This window comes from Rhamphochromis longiceps, linkage group LG13 (genome assembly GCF_057381845.1).
Source record: "Rhamphochromis longiceps isolate RC_006_pf linkage group LG13, R_longiceps_female_GT1.1, whole genome shotgun sequence".
Classification (NCBI taxonomy): domain Eukaryota; kingdom Metazoa; phylum Chordata; class Actinopteri; order Cichliformes; family Cichlidae; genus Rhamphochromis; species Rhamphochromis longiceps.
In genome coordinates, this window is record NC_140569.1 from 15,047,748 (window position 1) to 15,073,612 (window position 25,865).

The window sequence follows — 25,865 nt, forward strand, 5'->3', positions numbered from 1 at the left end:
GTTTATTTTTCTATTGTTTTTCCTTCTTTTTTTTATATTGACAAAATGTCAATAGGTATAAATCATGTAAAAACATAATCTGGGAACATTTTATAACTTAATCTCTGCAACACTTAAAGGTATAAAGAAAAATATATCAAATTCAGTGCCCTTTCACACAAAAAATATACAATCCAATCCACTTCTTAGTGATCATCCAAGTCACTCTTTCAACCACGCCAACAATGTCTCTCTAACCCACAATTATTAGTTGTGCCTGCAGCAACATTAACTGTAACCCTCCCTCTGTCTGAGACTGTCAGGTTTACATAGTAATATATGTATGCATTTAAAGAGTAAGCTGTTGTAATTTGTATGCAACGAATGCTTATGGATACACTTATATAGCCCTCAATACAATATAATCCTCAAATGACAACAATTTAAAAAAAAGAAAGAAAAAAAAAAAAAAAGGTACACCAGGCACTCAGTGTGGAAAAAGATGCAAAAAATATCAGCAACTGCTACTTGTTGCTTAAAAATATATTCTCGTAAACAAAGCTGCCCCAGGAAAAAGTCTGATTGCAAGCTTCTAATTAAACAGAGTAAACATTATACACCCACATAATTAAAACAAAATGAAGTATATGCCTGAAAAACCCTTAATGTCTACTGAAGCTGTTTTAAAGACACTGATGCATTTTTCTGGCTGCTTTTATTTTCTCAAACGGACTTTTCTACAGTTGGAAACAGCATTTTAGCTACTTAAATTGGTACAGTTAGAGACCTAAAAAAAAACTGAGTGAAAATGAAATGAAATCTGTTATGATCCAGTAGTATGTTAGCCCTTTAACCGCTGCCAGCCTGACGGCGATGCTTCTGACGACGACCAACAAGTTTATTGCCTGCAGGGGATGAAAAAGAGTGTGTAGGAATGCACTGGTTCATATGTACGGTACTGTGCAAAACCGGCACCCCTCATTTCTTTATATTTTGCTAGGAAAATTGAAAATATGTGCAAACATGGAAATACAGTAAAAAAAAAAGCATTTGGAAAATTCTAACATGTTTGGAAGTCAATATTTAGTACGACAACCTTTACTCTTTAACACAGCCTAAACACTAGGGAAAGCTTTCTTGTTTTTTCTTTTAGTCTTCAGGAATAGTTCTCCAGGGTTCCCGAAGGACATTCAAAGACCTTTGGACGCTGGCTTCCTTTTGTTCCTGTCTGTCAGGATGATCCCACTACGCTCAAATAATGTTGAGGTCTAGACTCAGAGGAGATAGATCCATGATTCATTGTGTTCAGTTTTATTCTATTTCTATTCAGGTATGCTTTTACTGCAGTGACTGTGTGTTTAGGATCATTGTCATGATGAAAACTGTCCAGATGGTATTCCATAGCCTCAAAACCATTGTGTTTTCTAGATAGCTTATAGACACACTGTTGTACCTGTCACCTAAACTCCCCTGCACATATTGATAATAAGACCAGTCGCCACTGATTTTCAGTCCCGTTCTTGTGTCGTGTGGCACAAAGTTTCCCTTCAGATTCACTTTCAGATACTGTTCATCTTCTGTACATAGTTTTTAGACCTGCCACTTATCCAGTTTCCTCAAATTTTGTAAAGGTCACACTGCACACCAGGCTGAGATAGTCTGTATTTTTGGCTAAGATCTATTTGGGAATCACCTTGTTGGTTTAAAAACTAACTGCTGATAACTAAGAGCCTAAAAATATAAGTTGTCTGCTATGTGTAAACATGACAGTTGATAATTTTTTATGCCTGACTGATTCATAGGTCAGTGTTAAGTGGCTTATCACATAAAATAAATATTCCTCTAAAAATGGTCAGGAACAATGAGTGAACTGAAAAGAAGTGAAAAAGCAGCCAATGCTGAAAGAAAACCTTTGAAAAACCTACAGAAATCCTAGAGAACTGTTCCTCAACAAAAAATACAAGAAAGTCTGGCTCCTTAGAAGCAAAATGTCAAGAAATGAGCGTTGATTCAAGACTTTTGCACAGTATTGCATGTAATTGGTTGTTTTTCCTGTAGTTTGACATCATAATAGCTTACCTGCTTCCCTCTTCTGCACTCTGTGTGGAATTTGGACAGTATATGTCCCTGGTATTCCAGGTAAACCTGGAGGTCCAGGATCACCTGTAACCATACAAAACACTCTTGTTGTTTCTGCACTAAAATGTTACTCTACCTGTACGCACTGAATAAAATCTGTTTTGTGTACCTTTGTCACCTTTGGGTCCTGGGTACCCTCTTTCCCCTTTTGGCCCAGGGCTTCCTGAAGGGCCGGGAATGGTGCCATAGACTGTGAAAGGACAGAAAACAGATTTGTTAGAGGTAAAACTGCACTGTCTAGCAACACTTCAGAAGTTGAGACAGTTCAAGTGGGTGGAAAATCATAAGTATATTTACCTCTGAAGAAGTCCATGAGATCAGCTGTGATATTGCCGTAAGCTGCAAAAACACGACTGTGACCAGGTGGTCCAGGTGGGCCAGGCGGGCCTGGCGGGCCTTGAATAGCTCGAACATTTGTGGTCAAAGAAGCCCCACCTGAATACCCTTGCAGCAGGCCCTGACCTGCAGAAAAGTAATTTAAAAAAAAGAAGGCACTGTAGTCATATAAGTTAATTTGCATGTCTTTCATCGGCCTAAGTGAGAAGTACTCAAATCCTCAAGGTCCCCGTACTGGGATCAGGCTCTGTGTATGTGTTATTAACATGCAACACGCTACCATTTTTCAATGGTTTGCCAAGCATAGAGCATTCACAGAAGAGGCTGCTCATAATGGATGCAGCACTGTTGTGCTTAATTTGGAGACAGAGACTTAATTCAAATTCTTCTAACTGAATCTGAATTCAGAGTTGTGATAATACCCTTCCTGATGCAACCCTGTGAGGGTTTTTTGTCTCCTCTCTGACTTGAACCAGGAATCTTACACTTGTTAGATGGATGCATTAACCAATGCACTATTGCTAATATCATAATATAATTGTTATGGTGCCATTTTTTTGCCAAAAAATGCAAAAAACCATACTGGCTAAAAAACAGGCCTTAAGAAACATTGAACGTCAGGTCTAGCATGTAGAATTCCCAGCAATATAGGAACTGTAATTCTAACAGCACATCTGCCACAAAGGTACAAAAACTGGTAGAGTAACTGGTAATCTACTTACTCTTGATGTAGTCTGTAACTTTTATGGCGACATTAGAGTAGTCCAGTGTCTCAGCAAGCTTGCTGACATCAATCTGTCTGATCTGTGGGTTGTTGTGAGAGTCACCCTGAGCGTAGGTCTGGCTCTGTGCGTAGGTCTGGAGGTAGCCTGGCTCTCCACGCTCTCCTTTCAGACCCCTTGGACCGGGAGGCCCTGGAGGTCCCGTGATGGTACGGCGAACACTGTCACCTGGAGAGAGAAAATGTGTCATATCTGCTCTCATCTGTGCTGCTGGGAATGTTTTTTCATATTTGTATCTGTGTGGGATGTCCAAAGCTTACTGGTTAGATACTGCTGAATTTCAGTGCGGATGCTCTCCCTGGGGAAGTTCCCACTGTAAGAAACTGATCCAGTGTAAGTGCCTGGTGGACCCTGTGGACCTGGAGGACCAGGAGGGCCAGGAAGACCTCTAAACCCAGAACCTGGCAGAGAATAGAGACCAAGATGAACAAAGCTGGCACAAACTGATTTTGGATTAAATAAGAAGATCCATCCATCCATCCATCCATTCACTTCCGCTTATCCTTTCCAGGGTCGCATGGGGCGCTGGAGCCTATCCAGCTGTCACAGGGCGAGAGGCGGGGTACACCCTGGACAGGTCGCCAGTCTGTCCAGGGTGTACACATAGAGACACAGACAACCATTCGCACTCACATTCACTCACAGATTGACCAATTAACCTATCCCCACTAACTGCATGTTTAAATAAGAAGATGAATAGAAAAAAGCAAAAACCGTCCAAATTAAATTTTACAAATTAAAAATTAATCTTGTATTAAACTCAAGATTAAAAGATATGATTGATATGAATTTCATAATAAGCCAGAACTGCATGTCTCATCCCACAAAAGACCGCTTCTTCTTCTTCTTCATTTGCATCTCTAAACCTGTCCTAATTTTTCAGTAATATATAATATGAATGTATTATAGAATTTGGATGTTCTAAATAATATGGTCAGCATACATAAAATAAACTGTGGTGAGCCAAATACTTGGTTTTAAATTATTTCTTTCTACTACTGTGCCAAGATGACATTACTCTGGCTTTATCTTGGCCTCAGATAAAGCGGTGGAGCACTGAATTCTGTTTGCGGAAGCCTGGTGAGGGGCAACCAATCGGGCGAAAATGGTCTTAAAGAGACAGGAGCTCAAACTTCTAATTTTTGTTCACAAATAACATTTCTTTGAGTACTAATTGAAATTTAATTCGAGGATGGATAACATTTCTGATACTTTTAAAATTATTTCCACTGGTGTAAAATTATTTAGTCGACCCTTAAACAGTTAGTATCCAAGTGATTTTTCATGGTTAGACATCGCTTCGTAAACACAAGACTATTGTCACTCTCTCTGTTAGACATACCCTGCAAGTAACGCTGGATTTCTTCCAAGCTGTAGCCACGACCTCCTGCCCCATACACAGTAGCAGTGGAGACTCCTGGCGGGCCCTGAGGGCCAGTAGGGCCGGGTAGCCCTGGAACACCCGGAGGACCAGGAGGGCCTTGTTGCACAGCAGATGCGATCCATGAACGGAAATCTGAATCTAAAAAAAGTTGAAGATATGAGGAAGAAGATGAGTGAGTAACTTTATAGAAACTTTGAATCCAGATCATTCTGTATGCAGGTTATTTTGGTTATCCAGATAAAACATGTTGGTGTCTGTTAATAAAAAGAGACAGACACTAATTAAATGCTCTTACTCTTTATTAGTGCAGAATAGTCAATAGTAGCGGTAGTGAAGCCAGACCCTGCTGGACCAGGAGGCCCTGCAACCCCAGGAGGACCACGTGGCCCAGGTGGACCTCTTGCAATCCCTCTCTCTATAAATAACATAAAACCCATTAGTTTAAGCCCAGTTGCTGTATCCATGTTTAGTGTTTTTAGGTAAGAATCTTTGCTAACCGTTCATGAAATTGAAGACATATGTAGCTATCTCCTCTACTCTATAACTGCCTGAAAGTCCTACTGATGTCCCTGGTGGTCCTGGTGGCCCTTGTGGCCCTGGTGGTCCTGTCAAATATCTCCTCACGTCATCTCCTGGACAGATCAGAGCAAAGACACAGTTTAGCTTGGTGCATCCAAGCTTAAAAAACAAAAAATGATGCATGATAGATGATGATGAAGAGACTGTAGAGGTGCTGTACTGAATGCAAGCTGGGTATGATACAGCTAAAATATATATTGTACTCACTCTGAAGCATAGCTATGAGACCGCTGACTGTCAGGGATCCAGAGGCAGGTCCAGGAGGACCAGGTGGTCCTGGAGGACCCTGAACACCCAAGCTGAACCCTGAGTCTGAACCTGAAATTACACAAAACATTTAGAGGTGGTTCTAGTTTACTGACTGTGTCTCTGAAATAAGTATTCATCTCTCTCACATAATTAAAAAATGCTTACGTCGTAGGTATGCAATGACACGAAGAGAGATGTCATCTATAGAGCCTGAGTAGGTTCCAGGGGGTCCTGGTGGTCCAGGTGGACCTGGAGGTCCAGGAATGGCAGATTGCCTGGCTCTACCTGAAATGGAACAAGTCAATACCATGTTCTGCCCTCTGAAAGTGATCTCCCTTTAGAAAGACTCTTACTTAAATAGTCACTGATGTACTGCCGCATCTCAGTAGAAGAAGCAAAGGAGCCCGGCAAGCCTGGAGGGCCAGCAGGACCTGGAGGACCAGGAGGACCTGACGTGACTGAGATTGAGCCTGGGGAAGAAAAAAAACCTGACAGTTAAAATCCTGTGGAGTACAAGTGGACTTTAAAGCCACTGTGAACTATTTCTGTTTTTAAGAAGAAGACACTCGTGACTTTGTCTATAATTGTAAACAGAAATGAGGACATGGTTCATGATTTTATCTACCTCTTGAAGCGCCTGGAATCCCAGGAGCTCCAGTGTCCCCTGGAAGATAAACAACAAATGTATTGTTGTTGCGTGACAAACTCACAGTTCATACAGCTAATATAACGCATCTCATCCACTGATTTAAGAGTGCTGTTAGCTTTACCTTTGAGTCCTTGAGGCCCTGGAGGCCCTGGTGGACCCGGTGGTCCTGGGAGCCCACGTCCTCCACCATATGTTGACACTGTAAGTCAGAATTGATACATAAACATCTGAAGTAACATGATACAGCATACTGTATTTTTTAATGTGCCAGCTCTCTAATTCAGACGTTGTGTTGTGTCAGCTTGTGCAATTGCCCCCTCTGAAGTTCATGTGTAAACATGGCTTAATTTAATTGTAATGTGATTATTTAGAAGTCCTGACCTCTCTCGTTGGTTCCTGGTGTTCCCGGGGTGCCGGGCACACCTGGCTGACCGGGTTCACCTGAGACACAAATGTCAATTATTTAAGAGTTATATAAGTTATATAAGCATATAAGCAGAGAGGCTTGGTATGAATGGATGCATGATTTTAAAAAAAGCCAAAATATAGACAAAAATTAAAGATAAAAATTATACCTTGGTATCCCCTGGGCCCTTGAAGACCTAAAACAAAGATAAAAAATTGTATGTTAAAGAGCTAATAGAGAGGCAGAGATCAGACCACTTCACAAAGACTAATCACCTGTTGATCCTTTAGCCCCGGGAGGCCCAGGAGGTCCTGGTGGTCCTGGATATAAGGCTGCTGTAAGAAGAACAGTGCTGAAGTCAGTGGCATTGCTCTGTTACTACTAATTAATAATAATAATAATAATAATAATAATAATAATAATGGATACTTTATTGATCCCCATGGGGAAATTACTTGTTTTTCTCTGCATTTGACCCATTCACTCAGTGAAGCAGTGGGCAGCTACATGTAAAACCCAAATCTAGATATAACAGAATTATGACTGTGGATCATACCACCAGCGCTGGATACAAAGCTGGAGTCCCCTTTGTCTCCTTTAGGTCCTGGTCTTCCATAACCTAGAAAGAACAAAATAAGAGTTTTTACATGAAGAATGGATCAGATTCACACGCAGTGACAACAGCGCTGAGACAGAAACTTGCCTGGCTGGCCTGGGGGCCCAGGTGGTCCTGGAGGTCCTTGTCTGGAATCTCCTAATAAAAAACATTTTCAAATGACTCAGTAGGTATTTTTCATTGTGTCAAACAAATCCCACACAACTTTTAAAGATGTTACCTGTTATTATGTCTATAATGTTATAGAACAACTGTATTGATTGACTAGTCTAGACTACAGTAAGTGTTCCTGGGGCTTTGGGCTCTTTAGACTTTATCCTCTCCTCTGTGCGCCTTAGAACAATGTGAAGATGTGCTGGAAACTTCTACTAAATATAAAATGTGTTATCTACCTGGACGTCCTGGAGGCCCAGGTGGACCCGGTGGGCCGGGTGGGCCAGACTGTGCCAAACCTCCATTTTCACGAAACAGCCCTGAAGCACAAACAAAAACAAGTTTATTAAAGAGAAGTGGCAAATACTGAATAATGGCTACTATCAAAGTAATGCTAACTCAAGTGGGGGACAGGTTAAAGTAAAAAATGTGATTCTGTAGTGGTAGTAAAACAGTTAAAAAAGTTAGCATTGGCCACCAAACTCTGATACAATATAGATAGATAGATAGATAGATAGATAGATAGATAGATAGATAGATAGATAGATAGATAGATAGATAGATAGATAGATAGATAGATAGATAGATAGATAGATAGATAGATAGATAGATAGATAGATAGATAGATAGATAGATAGATAGATTCATTCAAAAGTACTCACTGTCTGTTCTGCTTGAAGAAACCGTCTCACTCTTACTCAAGGATAGTTCTGATTCTCCCACGTCTCCCTTTTCTCCTCTGTCACCTTTAGGACCTGAAAAGGCAAACATTTAGGGTTTTAATCTGAATCTGAAAGGAAAATTCAAGTTGAGAACAAGAAAAACCACAATGACGTACCAGGTTGGCCAGGCAGACCAGCAGGGCCGATGGGACCTGAGGAGGTAAATTGAAGATAAAAAAAACAAAACATTAATGCTGGTACTATAATTCAGCGATGAAATGAATGTCCAACTATTTTTTTGGGCTATCAAGCGTCAGACCTGATAATCCTGGAGCCCCAGGGGGACCAGGAGGACCAGCAGGCCCAGGTGCTCCTGGGATGCCAACAGCAGTGGAGCCAGCTGCTAAATGTATGTGATTATCAGATGTCAAATTCTTGTCTTTATCAGGAGTCTGTTAAAATATACATTTCATGATGTTCTGTTACCTGCATTGATGATGCGTCCTGGTGCACCAGTGTCACCTTAAACAGACATGCAGATCTCACGTTAAGGTGTTAAAGTCATAATCAACAGCACAAAAAAAACTTGCAGGCAGACATACGCAGCTGTACCTTTGGTGCCGGGTTGTCCTGGATTTCCTGGTATCCCTAAAATACAATTTAAGTACATCATCAGTGTGGTCAGCATTCAAAGTGTCACCCCCAGAGAATTAATAATATGCTACAACAGGAGAGGTATTAATGGCACAGTCATACCTGGTGGTCCTTGAAGTCCAGGTGTTCCTACAGAAGGAAAATATTATGAATATATTTCTGAATATATGTAGCAGATTTATTATCTGCTAATGTGTTAGAGCAGCAACCTTACCTGGAAGTCCATTATCCCCAGGAGGCCCAGCAGGACCTCTGAGTCCAGGAGGCCCAGCTGGTCCTTGGTCACCTGGGCCCAAGGAATAGCATTAGGATTTATTTATTTTGATGTATTTTTATTTTAATTATTCTATTTTACACTTGTGTGAAATAAATGTATTAATTCTACCTATATCTGTTCTATATTCTTATTTAAATAATATGTAAATTAGTGCAAATGCAGTGCTTATATGATGAGTTATTCACCTCTTGATCCCTTTGCGCCATCTTGTCCAGAAAGTCCTGATGGGCAAAAAGCAGAAAATATTTTATATTTAATTTATCTAAAACATAAACGCATATGCTGCTGACTTAATAACAAGTCTTAGCTACAGACAGAGGAAGCCTTATGAGCAGACTCCTCTTTGACAGAGAATGTTGTTTCATGCTCCTGCAGGTTCTAAACAACCACATGAAACACCAGGAGGCAGTCGAGCACAGTACCACAGTCCGAGTGTCTGAGAATCTATTAGAATCTACTATCCGAGGTTAGACATCCTCTGACTCACCCACTGATCCTTTGGAGCCTTTTTCTCCAGCTGGCCCGGGCGGACCTGGTAAACCGGATTCACCTGAGAAGTCAGACAACTCGATCAGAAAATTAAGAGACTGAACGGAGTTTAAAACATGCTAATTTTGCATCTACAAATCCAGTTTCAATTACAAAGCTGTGCTGACCTTGTGCACCTCTGGGACCTTTGTCACCAGTGTCACCTGAAATAAACAATGAATTAAACTCTGATCAACAAGCCCAACACAGGGTCCTTTAAAATCCTGACAGGATGTACAACAAACCTTTAAGTCCCTGGAATCCAGCAAGCCCTCTATCACCTGCAGAGTAAGAAAAAGATGTTATAATATATCAAAAAATAAATAATTTAACTATGAATTTCACACTATTTAGCAGGTGAGTAGTGTGAAACCCACCTTTAGCCCCAGGAGGCCCTGATTCGCCACGGAAACCTTGAAGACCTGGTTGACCTATCACAAAGCAGTTCATGTTAAAGGCCAGGAATGAAGTTAAAACACTAATGATGCTATTTTCAGCTGGTGCTAAATACATTTTGTGGTAAATTCCGCTAAGCAAGTAGATGAATTCGATTTAATGCACTAACCTGGTGGCCCAGAAAGTCCAGACAGCCCCTGTGCACCTGAAAGAATAATTAGCAATTAATAATTATAACAGCATTTGGACAAAAATAAGAATTTAAAAACTGTTTTGATTCACATTGGCACTTTAGGAAAGCTTGAGCTTTCTTTCTTTCATTACACTGAGAAATCAAAATTGCTCTAAAGTGACACAGATGTAAAATAAACGAATAAGTAAATAAATAACTGTAGTGAAAAAAACAACAACTTTTTTCCAGTGTTTTCTAAACCAAAGCTTTCTAAGTGTTTTGGTAACGCTATTTGGAAAAACAGGAAAGACATATGAGTTTAATTATGCATGAAGTCACAAATAAAACATATTTCTGGAGAGTATGAATAAAAATAAAGCAATGATAGGCCATTCTTTGTTTGTTTTGTTTTTTTTTGATAAGTAATGTCAGCTGAAAAATTGCATCTTGAGGCTGTATTCATAAACTGACTCTATACTGCCACCTGCTGCTGCAAACGGTACAGACACCACGAGGGATTAAATGCTTGTCATCTCATAAATGGCTCAATAAGGAGGCATTCATAGATGTTTTTGTTTGTTTGTTTACTTGAACTTGAAAGCTCCATCTTTACTGATCTCACCTTTTGGTCCAGGGGGGCCGATAGGTCCTACAGGCCCAGGAACCCCAGGATCTCCATGAGCACCTGCAGAAGCCAAACATAAAAGATCTTGTAGTGACAAACTGTTTGCGAGTCAAGCTGGACGAGGTCTTTGATTGCTCTGAGTATGAACCATACCTCTGTCGCCTTTAATTCCAAAGCCTGGAGGTCCTGGCTCACCTCTCGGGCCAACTGGGCCCTCACGACCTCTGAGACCCGGTGGCCCCTCAGCTCCATGTTCACCTGATCACACATAAAGCACAGAGATGATCAGTGGCTCTAACTCAGCTGAGCAGCTACATCATGAATTCAATTTTAACTTGAAATGTTTTGTGTACCTTGAGTTCCTTTTTGTCCTTTGGGACCTTCGGGGCCTGAATGTCCCATCGCACCTGGAGGACCTGAAGTCACAGTCACAGTGAGTAAAAATGGCGTCACAATACCACACAGTAATTCTAAGAAAAATATAAAATAATGTGATGACTAGCATCCGATACCAATGCTGATACTGACACTGACATTTGGAGGTATTTTAAATCCACTTTTCCAGTGTTTCGGCTGAAATGTTTTTGTTTCAGACACACGACACACAAACAGATCTCTGTAACACTTGTCGATCCATTTTCACCCTGCCCAAATCTACTCAGATCAGCTTGTGTTGTGTGCCAAACACGCTGACAACAGGAAAATTGTAACCCGCCCTCTGGTGGACAAACTATTGTATCTAACGTTAATGGTCCTAACATGGTTGAAGTGTGTTTTACAGTTTTTTACAGACGCTAGGACACATTTCCCAATACTTAGGTCACTTTTGCAAAACACTTCACACAATCCTCCTAACTGACCGTCAGCTTGGCAAAGCAGTTCATTTCACATTCAAAATGCACTACAACTACCAAAACACTTCATTCAGGTCTCAAATAAACTCATTCTTCCAGAACACTAGCAAAGGTTGACAGCCGGCAAACACACTTCGTCACCCACAAAACAATGACCTAAAAAACACTAACAACATGTAGCATTACACAGTGTTTTCTTGTGTAAAACAAGGACACATCTCTGTTTATAATTTCAATATATGTTACTGGAATGAATCAGACATCATGCAGAATTCGTTACAGTTTTTTACAGACGCTAGGACACATTTCTCAATACTTAGGTCACGTTTGCAAAACTCCTCACACAGTGAGCACAACAGAAGTCTATGTGGGCTAAACTGAGGACCAGTTATCATTGTTTTGGCACAAAATGCATTCAATGACTACATCTCTCAAATTTCATGAATTATCTTCTCACTCAGACACAACAACTGCCAAAAATCTTTGTACGGACAGGACATTTTGCATGTGCTTACATACTGTTTTCAAAACTGTTAAACTTATGGCCAAAACAATAACACAATGCAAAACTTAAAAAGACAGCAAAATCCAACAGCAATATTTTATTGAAACATATTTTAAATCTAAAAATGCAGTTTAACCAGCCACAGCTGATTCTCATTGTAGATGAACATCTACACAGGTGTTACTCCTTCAATTTTTCAACTCCTTCAATTCTGGCAGCCAGAAGATTCTTTCCTAGGTGTGTTGCCCTAGATGACATAAGATGTGATGTGGATGAGAACCTGTGGCCAAATGGAGGAGACCGAGTAGATTAGCATTACTATTGTATGTGTATCAGTGGATGGTGTGTATACAAATTCTTGTATTTTGGGATTACTTAGTGCAAAAAAATAAAAATACATAAACAAATATTAACGAATTCTGCATGATGTCTGATTCATTCCAGTAACATATATTGAAATTATAAACAGAGATGTGTCCTTGTTTTACACAAGGAAACACTGTGTAATGCTACATGTTGTTAGTGTTTTTTAGGTCATTGTTTTGTGGGTGACAAAGTGTGTTTGTCGGCTGTCAACCTTTGCTAGTGTTCTGGAAGAATGAGTTTATTTGAGACCTGAATGAAGTGTTTTGGTAGTTGTAGTGCATTTTGAATGTGAAATGAACTGTTTTGCCAAGCTGACGGTCAGTTAGGAGGATTGTGTGAAGAGTTTTGCAAAAGTGACCTAAGTATTGAGAAATGTGTCCTAGCGTCTGTAAAAAACTGTAATATTTGTTTATGTATTTTTATTTTTTTGCACTAAGTAATCCCAAAATACAAGAATTTGTATACACACCATCCACTGATACACATACAATAGTAATGCTAATCTACTCCATTTCTGGCTGGGTCCATGTTTACATCACAAAAAAAACCTATTCAGCAGTTGTCTCCTTTTGTAATGAAATTGAAGGAGTAACATCTGTGTAGATGTTCATCTACAATGAGAATCAGCTGTGGCTGGTTAAACTGCATTTTTAGATTGGAAATATGTTTCAATAAAATATTGCTGTTGGATTTTGCTGTCTTTTCAAGTTTTGCATTGTATTATTGTTTTGGCCATAAGTTTAACAGTTTTGAAAACAGTATGTAAGCACATGCAAAATGTCCTGTACGTACAAAGATTTTTGGCAGTTGTTGTGTCTGAGTGAGAAGATAATTCATGAAATTTGAGAGATGTGGTCATTGAATGCATTTTGTGCCAAAACAATGATAACTGGTCCTCAGTTTAGCCCACATAGACTTCTGTTGTGCTCACTGTGTGAGGAGTTTTGCAAACGTGACCTAAGTATTGAGAAATGTGTCCTAGCGTCTGTAAAAAACTGTAACTGCTGTTATAAATGCTGATACTGATAGATCAGCACACAGATAATATCAGCCTGAAAACAAATTGGGTGGGCTGTAGTGATTAATAAATGAAAATGTAAGTCATCGTTACTCACCTGGGATGCCAGGGAAACCGGGATCTCCTATAAAAAATAAAACACAAGAGAAATAAGAGCAGAAAAATGGAGCAGGACTTCACCCGAAATACTCCAAAAAGAAAATATTTTGGTCAGTAAGAGATACTGCTGTTAAACCTTTAGTTCCAGGGTCGCATAAAAAGAGTAGGAAAATAAACATTCTTAAAATTTTAAATGACATGCAGCTGATTTTGATTACCTCAAGAACATTATAGTTTTAGATGTAATTATATAAACTTTTTTATATTTTACCTTTAGGCCCAGGCAATCCTCTCTCTCCCTGTACTGAGGACGCTAAAGTAGCTGAAAAAGGAAAACAATTACATGAATGTAGTGCATGATATGTAAATATGTATGTGTGCGTGTGTGTGTGTGTGTGTGTGTGTGTGTGTGTGTGGTACCTTTGAATGCCTGCGACTGCATTTCAGCCCTTAACATGTGCTGGATGGCCAGCTGAAGAGCAGCAGAATCTATGTGTCCTCCACTCACGCTGATCCTGAGGTCAGTGCCAGTACCGGCACCACTAGCAGAACCGGTAACCCCAACTCGTTGACCGGTACCAGCAGCATCAACTCTACCACTTTGACTTGTACCAGCACTCCCGACGCTGCTGCTTCCACTACTGCTGGAGCTCCCACTGGAACTGGTACCAGCTCCAACACCAGAAGTACCAGTAGACCCTCCAATGCCATTACCACCTGCGCTGACATCACTTGTGGAAATCTGAACTTGTGTCCTGGATCCTGAACTTCCACCTCCTCCACCCACGCCTATGGTGTTGTCAGTGCCCATACCTCCACCATCCACATAAGTGTTGATATCATTGGAAGACAGCCGACTGGTGTGGGCGCCAGCGACCGATGACGCAGCTTCCAGGGTCGCCACTCGACTCTTCAGCTTTCTCACATCCTCAGCTGAGAAAAAGACAGGCAGATGTTTCCACCGTAAGTAAAAAATTCTTATTTACAGCTTCTCAAATATAAAGTGTTATCTTTCTTTTTCTCTTCTGTAGACTAAACACTTAACATCAGATGACTCCGTGATGAAAGTACTATGATGTTTTAGCTGTGGTCTAAAAATCTAAAATGTAACATATTTACTTGCTCATATTTGTAGTAAATGTGAGCACAAGTATAGAACGGGATTCTTGCAGCTTCCCTTTGTGGGAGCCTCCAAGCCCGAGGAAAAAAAAATCCAGTGGATAAGAGCCCAAAACTGCAGTTCCCCTAGAGGCCACTTGAGGCTGCCTCCAAAAGCATGTAAGTGCTCTTTGACTTCCATGTTAAGATGCTGTTGAACTATACAACATTTAAAGTATGTTTACAGCCTGATAGAAGAAGCATTTTTGGTTACTGTTGGCGGTTTCCCGTTCCATACTACCTGTACTGGGGTCTTAGACAGTGTTTGTGGTGTTGGTGCTATTTGAAGTGTTTTAGTGGAGCTGTATGATCTACAACGTGGCTTTCTGGGTGGTACAGACCATCCCAGAAGTTTGTGCTTCAGTTATGATGACTTGTACAATTTAACAGATTATTTAGCCCTCCAACTTCATACCAGGATGAAGGAGGAAATGCAGATTTTAGAAAGAAATGAATGAACTGTAATATGGCACTTAAGCCTCAGTTTCTAAACTATATATGGAATACTGGAACAATTAAAAGCAATAAAAAGGCTATTATTTATCCAGACATACAGAGTCAAATTTTTATTTTTCCTTTGTTTTCAAGGGACATAAAAATGAAGTGTATATCCTCTCAAACTCTGCTGTTGCTTCACAGTCTAAGACTGAGAGTGAAGACTCGTAAATTCATTTGTGTTCCCCTCGGAACATATTTAACTTAACATATAACTAAGCTATAAGTTATAACATATGTATTGAACTGAATGATGAAAAACAGACGTTTATCAGTTCACAGACTCTGAGCAGGCTGTGGATGCTTCAGTGTAAGTTGCAAATGTATTTTCAGGTTCTTGACATCACATTTTTATCAGGGTAAATCCACAACAACAACTCTCGTGCTACAGGCAAAGCAAACTCGAGTCTCTGATGTCATCCAGCAACGATTTCCAGAGCTGGTCTGTAGACAATGAATGAATGCCAGACTTTATGGGGGTGGGACGGCACTAAGAGATCATATTTCCAGGGAGAGAATTACATTTATTGTTTCTCAGCTCAATAGTGGAGACTAGTCTATAAAGGCTGAAACACTTTTTATTGGTTAAAAAACAGTCACTCTCTGATCCTTCACAGCACAGCAGCTTTAGAAACTGGCCCTTCAGACTCCTGAGGTTTTATCTTATCTGTGGCCTTTGGGGTGGGGGACTCTCATAAGGCTGCACAGTTCAATCTTACCCAGAGCAATGAGGCCAAACAGGAGTCCCAGCAAGAGCAGGGAGAGAAGGAGAAGGCCCAGCAGCCACTTCCACCAGGAGCAACAGGAGTCCGAACAACAGCATAGTCCTCCGCCTCCGAAGATGCCGCTGTCCCTGTGAATCTCTGCAGAAAGAGTGACGAGTTCAATCCAACATTAAATTTTCAGTACACTGTCAATTAACTCCTCAATATTTATGTCGATGAAACTTACCTGCATAGGTGGCTTTGTCTTTCATTACAACTCCAGATGAACCATCTGTGCAAGAAATAAACCAACATCACCAATTTTTTGTTATTGTTGTTGTTTTCTTGTAAATCAGTCACATTGGAGATGCTTTTAAGATGCTCTCACAGTAAGAGTTGCCAGTCTCTGCCTTCAGTTGGGCCGTTTCACCGTAGCTCGAAATAAGCTTCTCCTTCTTTATCGAGTCTCCTGACAGTGACCCTGTGAAAACAGAAAAAGCACCCATTTTATGTATTTATTTATTTTTTCTTAAGGAACTAAACTGAAAACATACAATGACAAACTGTAACAGACAATCAGCTTCTAAAGGAGTTTAAATTATAACCAAAAAACGAATAAAAAACAGTGCAATTAAATACATGTCAGACCAATTCCCGATTAAAACTCTAAGGAAAGTTGAGGAACTTGTATGCCCAGTAGGTGGCGCTGAGTGTGAGGCTCACCTCCTCCTACATGAATGCCGCTGCTGGTAAACTGCTTGCCGGTGTCTTTTGCCAAAATGAGCATATCTGTCTCCCTTTTGGCTGGAACGTTTTCTTTTTCAGAAACCACGAACTTATAGTCTTTCTTATAGGCGTCATCAGTTTGGGATCTAGTGGCTGATAAAAGACAAACCACCAGGAATTAATCTTGTTCAGCCTTTGATTATTTTTATCAGATTCAGGGGGATTTAAACTGTTGCAGACTTACCCGTAGAGACTCCAGTGCTGATGCCGCTGCCACCGTTGGTCACGTTCTTCTGAACACCATATCCTGTAAATACAAACGCATAGATGAATATGTAAGAAAGACACAATTTTGAAATGAGGGGAAAAAAAGAGGATAGAAAAAAGGTTTTCTTACCTCCCAGGTTAGCATTTACGTTGGCTCCACTGGTGGTGAGCACACTGGCCGAAGTGGGTGCCAGGTTATTCTGAAAGCCGTAAACTAGAAAATATAGATGCAGAGATTTGATTAAGTAACTACCAATTATTTCACACTGGAGGAAAGTCACAGTGGAGAAAGGAAGCATCCTTCATTTCCATTTATGGCCCCAGAGTAGTTTTACAACTTGACTATGCTAACCAGCCAGAATAGGGAAGAAAGACTTAACTGGAGTTTGTGCAATTTATTTTGTTTTTTCAGGGAAAAGAATTACACTGACTATGGAAAAGTATCAAAAACTCACAAAAACTCATGCATCAAATATGGAAAATACTTCCAAGGTTTTTCTGAGAATATATAATATTCAAATTCAACACTATGGACCATCAGGATGGGCATGATGACATCTGCTGATTTCTAATATAAGACTTATCATAGTGTACCTGTTTCCTTGTTCAGATGTTTGTTTATATGTAAGCATGTGTAGATATGGAGCATAATAAATGCATGTGTAGTGACAACATATCCATGTATATCCAGGAACATTTGGTCTCACCTGACAGGGATGATGGAGAGGTGGGGATGACTGGTACCAAGCCTGCAGCCATGTTGTTGGCGCTGACCTGCCCACTTTGGTATGTGTAGCTGCTGGTGTTGCCAGCAATGACTGTAGTGGAGGAGGATGGCAGAGTGGAGGTGGACCAGGAGAAAGTGGGGAACACCGTGGAGTCCAGAGTGTCATATTGACCTGATCTTACAGTGGTGTCATACTGCACTGATCTCACACCAGTATCATACTGTCCTGGTTTCAGACTACCATCATACTGCACTGATCTCACACCAGTATCATACTGTCCTGATTTCAGACTACCATCATACTGTAATGACCTCACACCAGTATCATACTGTCCTGATTTCAGACTACCATCATACTGAATTGATTTGACGCCAGTATCATACTTGTCTGTGATATCATACTGGCTTGATTTATCAAGCTTTCCATTTGTCAGGCCGGTATCATACAGTCCTGATAAATCAATGGTGTTGAACCCAGGTGATCTCACACCAGAGCCAAAAGAACTTGAAACTGCAGGAGAGAAAAGACACAAAGACAAACATTTTAAATGTGTCTCTAGTTTTCACTTTTCTCCACTTTGTGTCTGTGATGTGCAGCTCAGGCGGCAGTGCGTTGTCCTGTAGTTTGGTCGGTAGCCCCCCACTGTCTGTGTTATACTGAACCATAATTGGCCTCTGATGCATCCATCAGAGTGTGAGTGTGCGTGTGACAGTTAAAAAGAGCTTAAAGACATAGTATGAATGTGTGTGAGAAAAGGTAAAACCAATATATAAGAGTCTATTAAACAGTTTAACCCCTTATAACCTGTTTCCACATTCAGACTAAATCTATATATTGGACACAACTTGACAACTAACTTTATTGCACATTAATATACATTTTTATTAATGTTATTTTTTCCCTCTTTATTCCATATTAAGATTTCCTGTGACACCTCTCTAATATATAATGACTTTTTAATAAACCCTGACTATTTTGACAAGATGTTCTTCTACGTGAATCTCCAACGCTAAAGGGTTTAGCACTGTAGTATACCTGACTGAGAGGCCACTGAGATGGTCTTGGTCTCCACGCTGGCCTTTTTAGGGACAGGCAGGGTGATGGAGGCACTGGAGGAGCGAGTCGGGCTGACGCTGCTAGAGCGTCCCTTCAGCAGCTTCTTCACGTCATCCAACTCTGTCCCTGCAGAACCACAAACGCACAAACAAATGCAACAATGCAGCACATCTCAGATACTGTTTCATCTTGAATTTGAACTAGAAACTCAACAGCAGAAACTGTTAGAAGTTTATGGCTAAAAGGAATCCTAAAAACAGAAGACTGTAATTTTGCAAGAGGCAAACACAAAAAACACTTTTTAAAGAAAATTTAACATTTTGTCTTAATATTTATTCTTCATTTAGTTTGGTTAGTTGGGGGTATGTGTCCTCTGAAAATATTAGTTAATCTCCGTTTGTCATAAAACAGGTATAATCAATCATATAAATATCTAACATGTACTCATGCAATAATCTCACAGTGTAAAAGTGGCCATGATTTATTGTTTTGAAAGTATTTTTATTTGTAATATTTCTGCGAGTGATAATAGCTGCAAAACCTACAAAAGAAGAGACTTACACTCCACTTCTGAGAGTTACGGTCTTGTTTTTGTTTTATTATATTTAGTAAAAGTGCTTTCTCCACCACTACACACGATGTACCGTGGCAGGCTGAGGGGGCCAAAGGTGGCACAGAGTGACTAACTCTTAAAAAATGTGGATTAAATAACAGCACTTATGGACTTCAATCAGCAGGGGGAGCGATGATCATCTGTTCAGCTCTAACTCTGCACCGTTTTGGTCTAAAATAGGACTTACTGCAAACAGTGAGTCATGTGTGCCGTTGCTACCACCAAAACTCTGCCCCATAACCTTTTCTCCACATGGCTACAGTGCAAACAAAGGCACAGTCCCCACTGTTTAAACCTCCCCTCGTCTCTTTTTGCTGATGTATATGTTCTGTTTTGGAGAACTAACTGCAACACGTGTTACAAATTAGAATTTTATAGACTCGCATGTGAGAAGTGGAACGTAATATAAATCTGATCCACATGATTCAAAAGAGACACCCCATAGTAAAAAGTCTTTCACTATGCAAGTGGTTCTTTGAATGAATGTACTCAGGAACAGGACAAAATGAGAAAAAGTTCTGAGAACTTGCATAACAGCAGCAAATGGATTGAGAGGTCTTACATCTGCAGGGAGTGGGGGAGGCACTTTGCAATCTGACTCTGATCTCGCTTTCTGGAAAAAAAAATCACAACACACAATGGACAATGGAATCCTCATTTAATAAAATAAATAAATAAATAACAATTCAGAGTCAGATGGTGCAGAAATAATGAGGGGAGGAGCTATTATTAAATACCTCTGCTTTCGCTTCTCCCTCTTGTGGCACCAGAGCCTGAAAGAAAAACAGAGACACATGTTTAGGGTAAAACAGGAGAGATATTGTGCAATGAGAACATTGATAAGCCTTTTCACTTACAATAGTTTCCATAATCTTTGCGAGTAAATTCTGGAGAGGAATTAGCACTGGAACTCCCTAGAAGAAAGCACAATGGTTGAGCAGGAGTATAAACAGCACCCTTGAGTTGTGCCAGTTTCCTTCACTCTCTGATGCCAACTGTTTTATTAACAGGATCTCACCATCATAGCCCCCTGAGCGGCTGGATATGTGCTTCCTCTCCCGGAAAGCTGGCGACAGGCCTCCTGATGAGCCAGCAGTCTGCGTCCTCCTGGCACCGCCCGACGAGCTGGACCGGACCTTGGACGCGGAGCTCACGAGATAACTGCCTCCGCTGCCTCCACCTCCTCCTCCTCCTGTGGCAATTCCAAAGCTTTCTCCATCTATGTAGGTCCCACCTCCCTCACCCCCTCCTGAGGAGTCTCCGCCGAGGTAGATTCCCGAGGAGGAGCTGTAGCTCCCGGTGTTCACACCAACAGAAGCTGGAAGGATGATTTCCAAAATTATTTATGATTTCACAGAACTCTTCAGTCATGATTGGACTAATATGACCAGGAAGTAGTAACTAAGTCCCTTTTCTCAGCTGTAAATTTAAGATAGTGCCATTTTACATGAGTATTTACAGCTTCTGCTCCGCCACATCTCAGAAAAACTGAACATACTGGAAATACTACATAGCACACAGAAAATATATAGTGATGATCCATTTTAAAGTCCCACTTACTGGAAAATATTCCTGAGAAACCTCCACAGAAGATGCTACATAAGATAATCGTTTTTATTTAATAAAAACTGCTGTTTCTAAAAAGAAAAGTAAATGATTTCCTGTGGCAAGTGTACATTAGCAGCTAAAACAGATCCACTGAAACTCCTGAACGTGTTTACCTGCAGAATATGATTAATGTTATACAGATTCTGCAGATAACACTCGCATTGCCACACGTTCAGCTGACCAGTTGTGCAAAACTTGAAACACTTGAAACAGGCTCAGTTATTTAATTTGGTTTTTCTGTACAGTCCACAAACTGTACAGAAACTAAATTAGAGTACTGATAGTTACTTTACAACAAGAGGAACTCCTGTTTTAGTGTGTGAAAACATCCAGATCTGTCATTTTTACATTAAACCCTGGTTTAACTTATTCATTCAATTCAATAAAAAAGTTCCCCATAAATATTGCACAAAAATAGTCATTTCTAATTAAAAACCTGCTAAATAACTAAAAGAAGTAAAGTATTTCCCTATGCCATGCTGTGGAGCAGAAGTATATAGTAGCATGAAACCATAACATCTAAGTAAGTATCTTTACTGAGATTGGAGTTAAAAGTTAAATACAGTAACCGTTTCCCTCTGGCACCCGAAAAATAACGTTTCAGTAAACCAGCTCCACCTCAGCCTCCTTTAATAGTAATGCTCTCCGCTGTATCTTAGTGCATCAATAATGACGTCAGAGCTACTTTCAAGAAATAAAATATTCCTGCCTGGATGCAAAAAACTAGAATCTGTCTTTTGTAATTCGGGTTAAAAATGTGACATTCAGCATCTCAAAACAAAACTGCAGCTTCCTCATTTTAAGTGGAAAGTTGCTCTCACATGAAGAAAAGTAAGTTCCACTGCTGCTGTTCTGGGTTAAGACATTCTTCTCCAAGCCCAGCCCTCCAACACTGCTGGACATATTCCTGTGATTTGATCCGCTGGTTCCCTCTAGCAACGAAGACACACAGCAAAACACAAGAAGCAGTTACTCATCGGGAACTTCCTTTAGAACTATAATTACTCTTATTTCTTTTTTTGTTTTTAGTTTGCTGACAACAATTAAGGCAAACATGGCTAGACCAAAGAGACTCACTTGGTGGGAGAGATGTCAGTCTGGTTGTGGAGGTTATGGTTTCTGTGACAACTGATGAAAAGGAAACAATAATTACTACTGTGCACACAGTATTTGAGTCCATATAGGTATAACACTGAGAGTTATTACAGCAAACTACACTTTTTTTTGTTGTAAAAAAACTGAAAATGTACTTTTTTTGCCAGTATATTATCTGTTTTTTATGTAATAGACAGGATGACATAATGGAATAACAGAAAACAGATCACATAACAACAGAAAAATAATAGAAATGATCAGAATAAAAATAAATATGAAAAGAATAAACAAATAAACAGAAATAACATGTTATTGTGTGTAGACTCATCTTGACACTTATTGTTATTGTTATTGTTTTTATACTATAACTAAAGACTAGGGGTTAGGAGAGAGGATTACAAAACTGTTATAGCACATTAATAACAATTTTTGGAGAGCAAGGTTGGTCGATGTCCTCCTACAACTGTTTTTTAAATTTAATGAAATTTAATGAAATGAACAATTTCTAACCATAGTGAATTGATGTGATTGCTTACGAACATTAACAGGCATACAAATGAAAACTTCACTCTGACTATTAATGATTTTGACAACCATCTAAAAATGCAAAATGCTAGTCTTAATAGTGCCTCATAGTTTTTTAATAGAGTATTAACTGATCTATTAAACACTATTAAAGTTCTAGTTGCAACCTTGAAGCCTTTAATAACAGGTGACTTGCAATTACCTGGTTCTAAAACAACCAAGTGCCAGGTTAAGGTCATCGGGTTGGGTGGTTTCCCGTAAAATCAAATCAAACTCAAGTCTTGCGTTTAAATAAAGCTAAAGTATCAAATGAGGACATCTGACATGTCAAGTTTTTCAATGTTTTGATTCTTACTGACAAAAACGCCCCTACCAAAAATTTCACAAGCATCTTGAGGTCTTAATTTGCAGATTGCTGACCCTGTGATTGCTATCACAATGCGCAACAGGAGAATAACAACTAAATCACCTCCAGGAACGAGCCGGACCCTACGCCCTGTGACCGCGTTTTCTTTATGAATTTTCAGTCCCAACTTGGATTCACACTTTCTGACAAGTTCTGACTGTAATCAAAGACTTTGTCCTCAGGTCAGCCTGAGCCTTCATGCTCATCATATATGTAGGCATGAATTACAAGAACATTAAATAAAGATTGCATAAATTATGGGTGCAGATAAATTTGATGTTAATAACACCCCTGTTCCAGCAGGAGGCAAGTTGTTCTCCTGCAGCAGCCTGTTGAGTTTTGCTGGCATCAGCTATAGATTATAAAAATTCCTTTAAGTTCATGCTGGCTTCTTGTTCGTGTCTTCCTCCTTTCATCTCCTCCTCTTCCCTCCTGCTTTCCTTCCCTTTTAGGGGTTTATGTCTGTTTTAGGCCTGTTATGCTCCTGCTGCCGATGCTCCTCGACTCTGGCAAAGCCTCGAACACATTCTAACCACTGGTTATGAAATGTGTTAAATAAATAAAGTTCAGCAGATTTGCTTTAAAAGTGATCAATAAAACAAGAGGACAGCGTGTCTGATTCTCTCGGCAATGGTCAAACTTATGATCCGGGCCTGCTTGACCTCTCCGCCCTGTGTCAGAAGCTGTTAGGCCGCGATGAGCTCTGCTTTAACATTTAGCTATGACTACTGAAGGGAAACCCAGAGGATGACTTACACTGTGATGAGCAATGGAAAGTGAGACCAGTGAAGGCATGCAGTGATGTTAGTGATAATAAGACCCCCCAGAGAGAGAGAGAGACAAAACCACCACCAAGGAAAGGAGGACGCTATTTAAAACCGTGTAGCAACAAAGTATTTTTGAGCCTCTACACCAATCTGTCTTTAAACCCTCAAATAAGAAATCACTTTATGAGGTCTGTGAAAATGGGACGCTGAGATTCTGAATGAAATCCAATTCAAATAGAACAAAAACTGTCTGTGGCAGTTAGTTTTTGTTTAATGTGTGTCTATTTTGGGTGAATCAAGCCTTTATTTTGGGATTTAATGGTGGCTTTGTCTATCTGCACTGCCATTCCAAAAACTTCGGAGGAAATCCAGAAATCTCACCCTTTTCTTCTGAGAAGTCCATCTGCCTTGTTAACTCGTCCATCCCATTTTAATCTGGTGAGATGATGATAAAATGTTGACCACAGTCATGTATATTCAGAGCCGTCTGCTTATTTCTTAACTGTGGTTAGATGGTATTTTAGCTAACATCTAATGAAAAAAAAGACAAAATTGTTCTCCCAGGAATGATCTGGGTTAAAGATCAGGCTGCTTGTTTACTGCATGTATTTGATACTTCATCCCAGCTGAAACACAAAATGTCATCACACCAGTCTTCCTGATTGTATTTTTTAAAACCACCATATGGTTTCCCCTTCCACTAACAGCAGACAGGCAGAACATATGCAACAAGAGCACACATTTACCTCTATGTGAACAGAGGACACCACAGAAAAGCATCATCTATAGCTTTCAGCAGACTTTCTATTTACTTTTGTTTCTTTGACGAGCAAACTCACAAAGGAACAAAGGAGTCTGGTGGATCACCGCTCAGCTCTCAAAGACCATCCTCTCACCACACCCTGCCAGCCAACTAAGGGCATTTAACTGCATGTGCTTCATCTACACTCAGGTTATTTAGAAACAGCAATGCAGAGAAACTTCATAAGATGCCCTTTTTGTTACTTTTCTCCTGTACCACGTGGTGCTGAAACCACAGCTTCTACCTGTGCCCAGTAACACATTTATGCTGTTTTTACTGCTGTGAGAAAAGTTAATAGTGAAGATATTTCTCCCAATAAATCCACTCCTTGTTATCCTTTTAGCTTGAAGCTTGTAAAAAAGAAAAAAAAAAAACAGTTACTTATCATAGGCTGTAACTGATCTGAGCAGCAAATATAGGCACATGTCAGTTAAAGCGTGATGCTCCAGAAAGGCCGGAGCCACTGGTATATTTAGACGGATCTAAATAGCACAGCAAAAGGAGAATGTGTAAAACTATCCTGAGATCACTATAACCGAAAAATGATCCCCAAAAAACCCCTCCAATGGATTGTACATACAAGCCAAGAAGTATGTGCGGAGAACTTTGAAGACTATAACAATTCCAACCTATAAACACCCCATATGACAGCCCATCAGCAAACTCCCAGAGCGCAGTTAGTGCAGAGATGCAGCAGCCAGGTGGGAAGAAACATCCGCAACATCCACAACTTTCCCCTTCTCCCCCCACCCCCTTTAAAGTCTCCAAGTTATTTCAGAGCACTGCATTGTAACAAAACAAAACAAAAAGAAATCCATACCTTCAGCCACTTCCAACAAGTACCGATCAAATACGGATTCCTCCCAGGATGGAGCGACTGATCCACCACCGGAGGAACAATGTGTTTATGTGAAGCTGACGCGTCGTGCGGGGATGTTCTTAAAGTCCTCGATCCTATTGTGTCTTTTCGCTCAACTTTCCCAGGCAAGTAAAAACAGAGATTTTGGCACCGGTCCCAGCCGCGCCCATCAGCTTGGCAGGCAGGTGTGGCAGACGGCACGAAAAGCTGAATTTGAAGAAGAAAAAGAAGAAGAAGAAGAAGAAGAAAAGAGCGCCCGAGGGAACCAATTAAGTTGGTTCAGGCACAGATACTCGACAGTGAAAAGGAAAAGTGATGAACTCCTCCTGCTGCTGCTACTGCTCAGCGCTTTAGCCTTACTTTTCGAAACTGGTAAAGTTTTGAGAGGAGGTGGGAAGGGGTTGATATGGGAGGTAGGATTTTTTTCCCCCCCACCACCACCTTCTCTTTCCTGCTGTTGGATAGCAGTGCAGCCATTTCGGGGTCTGCTGATCTAGTGTGGGCTACAAATCAATCCTGCTGCATCTGGAACGCATCTGGTGCGCATTTTTTGGAACAAGAAACAGAGCATTTAATCTATATCCTATGGCTTCAGCAACTGTTATTACATAACCAAGCAGTATTTTTA

General features: G+C 40.3%; 1 protein-coding gene across 3 annotated transcripts; it reads right to left on the reverse strand.

Moving 5' to 3' along the window:
- Positions 1-96: 96 nt before the first annotated feature.
- On the reverse strand, positions 97-25,843 carry col17a1b (collagen, type XVII, alpha 1b). 3 transcript variants are annotated; one of them, XM_085427926.1, is made up of 55 exons: positions 25,199-25,843; positions 23,958-24,011; positions 21,861-21,911; positions 21,605-21,715; positions 20,194-20,493; positions 20,033-20,089; positions 19,913-19,948; positions 19,738-19,788; positions 18,542-18,688; positions 17,486-18,016; positions 16,909-16,992; positions 16,756-16,818; positions 16,509-16,664; positions 16,174-16,266; positions 16,033-16,077; positions 15,801-15,944; positions 13,849-14,361; positions 13,700-13,750; positions 13,427-13,453; positions 10,940-11,002; positions 10,740-10,844; positions 10,584-10,646; positions 9,959-9,994; positions 9,771-9,824; positions 9,639-9,674; positions 9,522-9,557; positions 9,353-9,415; positions 9,051-9,086; positions 8,803-8,874; positions 8,691-8,717; positions 8,547-8,582; positions 8,421-8,456; positions 8,254-8,334; positions 8,111-8,146; positions 7,935-8,027; positions 7,512-7,592; positions 7,207-7,257; positions 7,060-7,122; positions 6,779-6,838; positions 6,673-6,699; positions 6,479-6,538; positions 6,219-6,296; positions 6,074-6,112; positions 5,802-5,918; positions 5,614-5,733; positions 5,407-5,517; positions 5,118-5,252; positions 4,916-5,035; positions 4,579-4,758; positions 3,497-3,637; positions 3,177-3,404; positions 2,416-2,580; positions 2,228-2,308; positions 2,059-2,142; positions 97-884 (listed from the first exon to the last, which is right to left on the reverse strand). In XM_085427926.1, exons 2-55 carry the CDS (start codon positions 23,998-24,000, stop codon positions 829-831), a joined length of 5,373 nt encoding a protein of 1,790 aa, XP_085284052.1. In that variant the 5' UTR covers positions 24,001-24,011; positions 25,199-25,843; the 3' UTR covers positions 97-828. The 3 variants fall into 3 exon arrangements, with proteins under 3 accessions (XP_085284052.1, XP_085284051.1, XP_085284053.1); XM_085427925.1 differs by having other exon boundaries at positions 8,254-8,337; XM_085427927.1 differs by lacking the exon at positions 23,958-24,011 and having other exon boundaries at positions 8,254-8,337.
- Positions 25,844-25,865: the final 22 nt, after the last annotated feature.

Excerpts from the sequence above, each read along its gene's own strand:
- col17a1b (XM_085427925.1), bottom strand. The coding sequence starts at position 24,000 with ATGGACGAGTTAACAAGGCAGATGGACTTCTCAGAAGAAAAGG. Across the intron at positions 7,123-7,206 it reads TGGGCCCCCAGGCCAGCCAG|GTTATGGAAGACCAGGACCT; the intron begins GCAAGTTTCTGT and ends TGTTCTTTCTAG. Across the intron at positions 5,036-5,117 it reads TGTCTTCAATTTCATGAACG|AGAGAGGGATTGCAAGAGGT; the intron begins GTTAGCAAAGAT and ends TGTTATTTATAG.